Consider the following 8,995-nt stretch of genomic DNA (forward strand, 5'->3'; position numbering starts at 1 on the left):
ATTCTGTATGTCAAAGATCAATGGAGAAGCCACCCCAATTGTTACTCACAAACAAATATTGTATTAATATCACACAAGAATAACAGTACAACAATAATAGTATTCAAAAGTACAATCAATATGTCCTATGATGGTACCATCAGTTTTGTAATATATAACTCACTGTGCTCCAAGTGAGTGAAACAAGAACATCCCCAATGTCTCTTATTCCCGGCTTCAAGACAAAGTTGATTCGCTCCCGCGATCGCCAGAACGATGTCCAATCGAGACCAGAATCCCGTTGGTTTGGCAGTTACAGTCCCTGCTGCCAAAGCTGTGCAAAGGTGCCTTCAAGGCGACTGGGAAATCCAAAGGCGCCCTCCAGGTGACGGGGACACCCTCGGGTATGGACGTATTAACCTTCAAAAAGCCACGTCACACACACACGCCAGATCCACGTCTGAATGCGGTGAAAATGGTCGAAGGGAGATGAAACCGTGAGTGAAGCGCAAGTCCGGCACGAGTCAAAATGGCCGACGGCCCGGTCTCGTGGCGCAACGGCACGACGATGATTCTCTCCTGAATCGATTGCAAAACCGGACACGCAGGTTAATCTGTCACAGCGATAACCACTCTGTCGCAGGAATCCCTTTCCTGGGAAACCCGAAAGTTCGCTCGTGACTGTTGTTCGCCAATGTTCGCTCCAGACCGCAAATAGCTCGGCTCCTTCTTGTCCGGCTCACTCGCTCCGCCTTCTTTCTCCCTCTTCTTCCTCTTCATCGTCCGGTTCCCGATCCGGTTTCCTGTTTCTTTTAACATTAACTTTTTAACCTTTTGAAAACAGTTCATGAACAATAAACCTTTTGAAAACAATAATAGTACATGGAATCAGAAATATTTACAGTGGATGAAAACCACCACAACGGAAGTGACGAATCCATAACAGTGTTATATTTTGAACACGAATTGGAACATAGATCAGAAAACAAACCTGCCGTTTAACAGTACTTTGGCTCTCAATTCGTCCCGCCCGTACATGCGCAGAGAGGAGTGCGATATATATATATTTTTTTTACCCTGTTTGGCAGTTAAACAAAATTGAAAATCATTCAAAACAGGAAACTTACTGTTTTTAAGGACGTTATAAAAGACACAAACAACAGGCACAAAGAACAGGGAAGTGTTAAATAAGGTGTTGTAAAAGATGCTGCATCCATAGCGGTAAACTTCCGGATTTGTTTTTCTACGACCTTTAAAGTATATTTTATTTCTTTTCAATTATATACTTGAAATATAAGCCAGGTGTTGGTTGAACAGTTAAGGTGACTTCCTTAAGATCCCAGGGTCTTGAGTTTGAGCCCCTGTCATGCCGTTAAACAACACCAGGTGGGTTGACTCAGCCTGTCGTCATTCTGAGGTTGGCAAAATTAGTACCAGATGACTGGTAAGGGGGCATTGCATCAGCGGCACAGCCCTGCTTCCAGAAAATGATGCAACCAGCGGCCACAAGCTGCATACGAAATGATGATGTACTTGAACACTGCAGAACACAAATTGCCTTTTTGACACTTTCAAAACCCTTCCGTTTAGCAGTACTTGGACATGTTATATAAGATGGTCTATTATTATCTATGAGACACTACATCAAAAGTACTAAACTTTTGGTATTTTTGATACGGCCGTTAAAATCTTTTTATTTCAATTGAATATACTGAACACTGTGCAGGGTAAGGTTATTTATGAACTCTCTAGTTATTAATGTGGTTCTTATTGCTGTTGTTAAATCCACAATTCCCATGGGTTTCTTGACAAGTTTACATTTGCTGATAAATCAACTTTTACATCAGTCGTAAATTCAACCACCACGCATTTGGTACCCAAAGAAAGACGAATAAATCTGTCATATATCATCTTGTACCTGCAAGACTGGGCTCCCTGCCCCGATGCTTCGGATGTGCGACGGTTCTTGAATGATGTCTCCCCAGACAAGTGCATCGGTCGACTTGGACCAATTGCTTGGCCACCTTGTTCGCCTGACCTGTCCCCATTGAACTGTATTTTATGGGGTTATGTAGAACCATTGTTAACTCGTCAAAACCACATTATTGAACTTAGGGCCACGATCGCATATGCATTTTTTTTTTTGTGTGTACAACATCGAGGCTCGTGTAAGAGCTAAGATCAATCACACAAAAAAACGGACACAAAACATACAATAAAGGGAGTGGGACACAAGATGGGGAGAGAGATGGAAGCACACAAGTACAACAGCAGAGAACAGGGACATTGGGAGATCTGTGGGAGGGAGAGGGCTTGGGGGGTGGGAGAGGTATAAAACACATGGACACTGCTAGGACTTCCAGGAAAGAAGTCGGTATTTCAAAAAGGTGGATCTGGGGTGAATTAACGGGGGTAGAAGAGATCAAGGTTTTGGATGGGGGAAGATAAGAGATGGTGGTGAATAGCTGTTTTAAAGACCTGGATAGATGAGTGGGATTGAAGAGAGTGAGGGAGTTTGTTCCAGAGGCGGGAGAAAAGAGGAATGAAGGACTGAAGGTGAGCAGAGAGTCTTGATTTTGGCAGTTTTAACCATAAGAGGTTTGCTGGCAGATCTTGTGCGACCTGTAGGAGTATTTGGGGGACAGAGCACAGAGAGAGCTGGGGGAGCTTAACTGGATAGGAGTCGGTGGAAGACAGAAAGACCACCAACCTGCCTGCGATGAGTGAGTGAAAGGCCCTCAGAGTTGGCTTCATCGCGGGAGATTCCAATGATTCTGAAAGCTTTGGTTTCAACAGCGTGAAGACGAGCTAGGTGTGAGGAAGGAGCACCGGCCCAGAGGGGAGAGCAGTATTCCATTGAGCTGTGGATGAAAGCCTTGTATGTGGTAATTCAAGAAATTACTCAGCAGCAACTGGAGAATGTTTTCAACTAGTTGAAAAATCATATTGAAAGATGTATTTCGAAAGATTGCGGTTATGTTGAAGCCTAAATAATTGAACTGTATTGAGTAAAATCTTATCTATCATGCTTTCATGCACCTTTAATAATTTGTATCTATCACGTGTACGTCAAAAGTTATAAAGGTTCAAAGTTGCGCAATGACTTGATGGACACCCTGTATCGATTTGAGTTGTAGTAGGATGTAGTTAAAGCATGGGTGACGTCAAGTTTGAGTGCGGCTGGAGTTTGGTTGTTTTGCACTTTTGGAACTGATGTTTTTCACACCACGTTACACTGTGTTCCAGGCTCTTGATGCTATCTCAAAGTCATACGAGATTGCTGAAGCTGTGGGTAACAAGGTAATCGATTTCTGATGCATTATCAATACAACCTATCAACTGTTTAGTTAATAATAAGTTTAAAATGGAGGGTTGACTTTATGAATGGAATTTCATGTTTGGAATTCGGCCAAGAGCTGCGCACTTCTCTCTCGTCAAATCCGGCATCAAATGGCAGCAGCGGTGGGATTACCAGGAACTTCAACTATTTCTACAAACAATATGCGTTTTCCTTTGGCTTAACCAGAGCAGCGTAACGAGTTAGGAAAGCTCAAGGACTGAGTTCTCCAGCACCGCCAATGGCTTACTGAGGGTGTGTGTTCACTTGCTCGCCGTTGCTCTACTGCTCACGATGAGCACATGATGATGTTGAATTGAACAGTTCCGGTGTTCCTCGATATTTCCCAATGGGCATAATATGTTTGCACCGAATGAAAAATTCATTAACCCTTACCAGTAGATCCATTCATCTTACTATAATTCACCAAATGTCAGTCTGTCCGTTCGAAGGTACCGCAAAAACGGCTGAACCGATCGCAACGATATTTTGGGTGGGTATTCCTGGGACCCCTTTGTTAAAGTATCAATTGATGATTGGAATTGAGTGAATACAATTACGATTTTGAATTCGTAATTGTATTCACCCAACCGTACGGAACTTCACATCAGGATTTAAATATTTGTTTATGTCACAGATGTTGTTAAAAGTTTATTTTTTATATTAATGCTATTTAATTTGTGATCAGAGTTATGCTGTTCGGAATGAAAAAAGAGATATCGAGTTCAAATGAATGGCGGAATGCCGTGATGGTTTCTACTTTCTAAACGTGAATTCGCGGAACGCCATATGCAGATTCGCCATTGACTGGGTATGGAACACACGTACCCGTTTGTTTGCGAACGGGTACGTTTTTCGTGGAGGTCCTTCACGAACTTGCTGTCCATGTCTGACGTGCGACTGAAGGTGCCACAGGAATGTGGAATTTATTGGTTTCATGCTTTAGCATTCGCCGTTTCTGCATTTTCTGTTTGCTTCTGGCTTCCCACCCGTGTGCGTAGCATGGGTACCTCACTAGTGCACCCTAATTACTCAAGCATTCTTCACTTGCAAGTTGTTTTCTTTCCATTATTGATATAATCTATCTATAATTCCACTAATCTCTGTCTGTGTGTGTGTATGCGACCGCTGTTTCTCGACAACTACCGGTCCGATATACTTGAAACTTGCCAGGTATATTGCTGGGGACCCGAGGATGTGCCTTTTCAAGGTTTCATATTAATCGGACAATTACTTACCGAGCTATGTCCAAAAAACGATTCAACCAATCAGAGAGCAGCGAGCTATCGCGTGTGCCGAACGTGGCGAACACACTCTGCCTCGGACGGCACATTTGAGAGCGTATTCATTTATTTCACGTTGGCAAACTATGTTGCCGCTATGTTGGCGTTAAACTATGTTTTAAAACTAATTAAAACCATTTCATGTAAATAGAGGGGGGGGGGGGGGGATTGTCACTGTACTCGCAAGCCGTTCGCCGTTCGCTTTGGCGTTGCGAATGGACCAAAACATTTCATGAACCAAACCATTTCATGTAAAGCGTTCGCCGTTCGCTTTGGCGTTGCGAATGGACCAAAACATTTCATGGACCAAACCATTTCATGTAAATAGAGGGGGGGGATATAATTTTAGATATATATATAGTACGGGCATGCCCTAGTACAGTAAATTTCAAGAACATAAACTGTGAAGAAGAGGAGATAAAAATGACCATGATTATTTGTCCACCATACTCCGTTATGTTAAAGCTTTACAGAATTATTCAAGGAATACTCACCAATCCATTGGCGTTAAGCACAGATTGGCATGTCCAAACGAGATTGACTACAGAGTGAGCCAAGTTGATGGTGTGAAACCAAAGACTTTAAAATAATTAAAATTATCCAAGGCCTTATTACTTGCAAAATCGAAGATTTTTCAAGTATATTGGTTGGTGTTGTGTATTATTCTGTCCGTTTGTCTGTCTGTCAATCTCCTACAGGTCACAATTTTAAACCTAGTTTCACGAAACTTCACCAGATGGTAGAGTTGGTCATAAGGAAGAAGCCTATTGATTTTGAGGTCAAAGGTCATCTTGAGGTCAAATTTCTAAAATTGTCATTTTTCATCCGATTGACTTGAAAATTGAACAGCATTTGCATATCGAGTCACTAAATTGAGAAACCAACTATTCTTGAGGTCAAAAGGTCATAGGTTAACTCAAGGTTAAACTTCCAAAATCATCAATTGTTGTCATCTGAAAAATCAATTTTCATCCGATTGACTTGAAAGTTGAACAGCAGTTGCATATTGAGTCACTGAATTGGAAAACCAACTATTTTTGAGGTCAAAAGGTCAAAGTTCAACTCAAGGTCAAACTTCTAATATCAATTTTCATCTGAAAAATCATCAATTTTAATCAGATTGACCCGAGCTTTGATTAAGATCGTCAATTTTAATCTTGATGAAATGGGCAATTTGATGTATCCATGACAACTTTTTATTTTGGGGAGGGGTGGATTTTGCAAGTATCGTGCTCTGCATGACGTCTTTCTTGTTTTATTTGTTTGCAATAAGGAGGATATGGGCAGGTCTGTCGTTTAGTTGATGGAATGAACCGCAAAAGTAAATAATCAACTGGAAAAGTATGCTGGTGACGACGATAACTTAACTAGAGCAGGATCCGAACATGCTAGCTCGATCAATATGATACTTCTGAAAGCATTTTAGTGATAAGACCATCCAGAATCTTCTCCTCCCTGCCTATTGAGAATTCCAAGAAGCCTTAAAGTTTCAGCAAGGTAGAAAAGCTAAGGTAGAGAAATGAGTACACAGGGGAAGATGTATCATCGTTAAGTTACCTCCACCACCGAAGGTGCATGGGAGGTTAGGTTTACACCCCTGTCTGTTCATTTGTCTGTTTGTGAACAAGATATCTCAAAAAGTTGTGGACGGATCTGGCCGAAATTTGGCAAAGAGGTAGCGTATGTGACAAGGACGAAATGATTCGATTTTGGTGAAGATCCAGATTCGGATCCGGCAAGTAGAATTTTTAAAAGTGATTCTTCACCATTGGGAGATAGGGCCAAAAACGATACATAACGGGATATCTCAAAAAGTTATGGACGAGTTATGACTAAACTTAGTGGGCAAATTGGTTAGATGACAAGAACAAGCCGATTCGATTTTGGTTCAGGTCCAAATCCAGATCCGGCCGATCAGTGGGATACAAACCATAAACTGTAAAGCCCGGCGGAGGTGTGCTCTCTACTGAGTGCCGTTCTAGTTGTTATTGTCCTCAGGATTATCCATGAGGTGTGCCCACTGTATAAAGGTGGTTCATGACCCCATCCACAGTTGCTTCTCGTGCGTGTGCACTGTCTGGCTGAGCGGGTACACCGTGCACGTGGACCCCAGCGCCTGGTTCGTGAGCATGTGGTGAAGTTCCACGAGTTGGTGGAGGAGTTGGAGCTCTACTGCGGGTTCTGCGGTGAGGCCGTCGGAGACCGAGATCAACGCCTCCAAGCACTGCCCTGTGCACACATCTACCACCTCAGGCAGGAAACTTGCACCTTCAGACAACTGAACACACCAGATAACTTATCAAAGCCTCAATAACAAGCAAATAACTATATAGTGTGTTCTTGATTTGAGAGTACCTCTTGGCAGAGGCTTGACTAGCTTCCAAAAAGATTTGGGGCCCAAGCCCCCTAGAGCTTCAGACCTCTCCACTTGCCCCATGGGCCAGTGCCCAACAACGCCCCTGCCTCTCGGTGATTAATCCAAACTTTACTCCTTCGTGCAGATTGTTTATACATTTAATCATTGTGTAACTAATAAAAAGGGTTATAGTGCTAACCACACAAGTGTGTGTTGCCTTACAGGTGTCTCCATGGCAACGGTACGAAAGGCTGTCCTAATTGCAGGCGGAACTCCCTCAAGCCTGGTTTTGTGTGACGTTCATCCCTCCACCATGTTGAACTCCAGAAATCCTCACATGTTCTCATGGTATCCTCGTCGGTCATCGTTCTGCGTGCAGGACATTCTCCGGGACCACTCGACAAGCTAAATCATTACTTGGCATTCACTCGATTGCAGGATTGTTATGAGAGAGGTCTAGAGCCATGTGCACTCTCTTCTGAGCTATCTAGCCTAGGTTTGAATCTGGACCTAGCTATGAATTGTCACCCTGGTGTTTCACATCCAAGGCAGTACATCAATGTGTGCCTCCTCACATTTGGAAGGACGTTAAACTGGGTGTCTCATCTGCTTGCTTTGGTTGGTGGACCTTAAAGACCCCACAGTATCCTTGGAGAAGAGGAGGCGACTTATTACTGGCACCTTCAACAAATGACAAATTCCTGTCTGGACTGCAGGTAGCATGTGTTCTGGCTTTCTTGGCACCAAGGCTATACTGTGTTAGAGAGTGGTCACTCTCTGGACAGGAGCTTCTGTCCTGTAAGCAAATTCACCAGGTGTTTCACATATTTCATGTGAACAGCCTTCTTCAACTATGAAGGGCAACCAATAATATTATATATACTGTATATACATATACCGTAAACAGGTAATGGAAAAAATGGAAACACCAATGTAAAGTCACTTAATAGGGCTCTGCACCACGTGCGGCCAGTACAGTCTGTATGCGCCGTGCCATAGAGTTCACAAGCGTCTGGAATTCTTCCGGAGGCATGCGGCACCATTCTTCCACAAGAAAGTCGATCAACTCACACCTGTTTGATGGAGGTGAAAAACGTTGTCTCAGGCGTCGTTCCAGAATATCCCATAGATGCTTGATTTAATTAAAATCTGGTAACTGAGAAGGCCATCACATATGGATAACATCAGTGTCATGCTCATCGAACCATTGGGCAACCAAACGTGCTCTGTGGATGGGGGCATTGGGGGATCTCCTCTTGCAACCATGATGGCCATAATTATAGGCAACCAAGCCTGTAGAGCAGTTTTTATACATGACTCGGCTCTAAGCATGCTGGGATGGTGTTTGCTTCTTTAACAAGTCTTTCCTTTTTTTTTTAATGTCCACTACCTGTATGACAGGTTGTAATGTGTTGGGTCTATCTATGACTACGGTATAACTGAGACATTTATACCTGTACACCATGAGTTTGAGGACAACACGCGATATACATCAACCCTCTGTTATAAATGTTCAGAACAATTTGTGAAAAATGAACAGGTTGTACAAATAAGTGTTCTTTTTAGTGAGAAGCAATAAAATGATTTTTATTACACGATTCTAGGCTCATGTCATGCACATACATCCCAGTACATGATAGTGGACTTTTACGTTTTGTATCCCACTGATGGGCCCGATCTGGATCCGAACCTGAGTCAAAATCGAATCGGCTTGTTCCTGTCATCTACCCAACTCATCCATGTACTTTTGTCATAACTCCGGATCCAACATAAACCAAAATCTAATCATTTGGTCCTAACTTTTTGTCTTTTTGTGACAAAATCTAACTTTTTGAGACATTGTGCAATTTATATCGTTTTTGGCCCCATCTCGCAATGGTGAAGAATCCTTTAAAAATCCTGGGATTCGGATCAATTGGTTATTGTCATACACCCAACATCTCCACCGAATTTCGTCCGAATCCGTCCACAACCTTTTGAGACCTGTTCACTACCTTAACCTGCTCACAGACAGATAAACAAGACCAAACCAATATACGT

The 8,995-nt window shown here is 42.7% G+C and overlaps 1 protein-coding gene across 1 annotated transcript in view; it reads left to right on the forward strand.

The window, feature by feature from the left end:
* The window catches only part of RAPSN (receptor associated protein of the synapse), a 43,771-nt gene extending 35,218 nt beyond the window's left edge, over positions 1-8,553 (forward strand). The window contains exons 4-6 of the mRNA XM_068124152.2: positions 3,226-3,279; positions 6,653-6,852; positions 7,180-8,553. Of these exons, the coding sequence (XP_067980253.1) occupies positions 3,226-3,279; positions 6,653-6,852; positions 7,180-7,252 (327 nt within the window). The 3' untranslated portion in view covers positions 7,253-8,553. The remainder of the gene's footprint in view (positions 1-3,225; positions 3,280-6,652; positions 6,853-7,179) is intronic.
* The last annotated feature ends 442 nt before the right edge of the window (positions 8,554-8,995 follow it).

The sequence above is a fragment of the Myxine glutinosa genome, chromosome 8, assembly GCF_964187855.1.
Source record: "Myxine glutinosa chromosome 8, kmMyxGlut1.1, whole genome shotgun sequence".
Taxonomy (NCBI): domain Eukaryota; kingdom Metazoa; phylum Chordata; class Myxini; order Myxiniformes; family Myxinidae; genus Myxine; species Myxine glutinosa.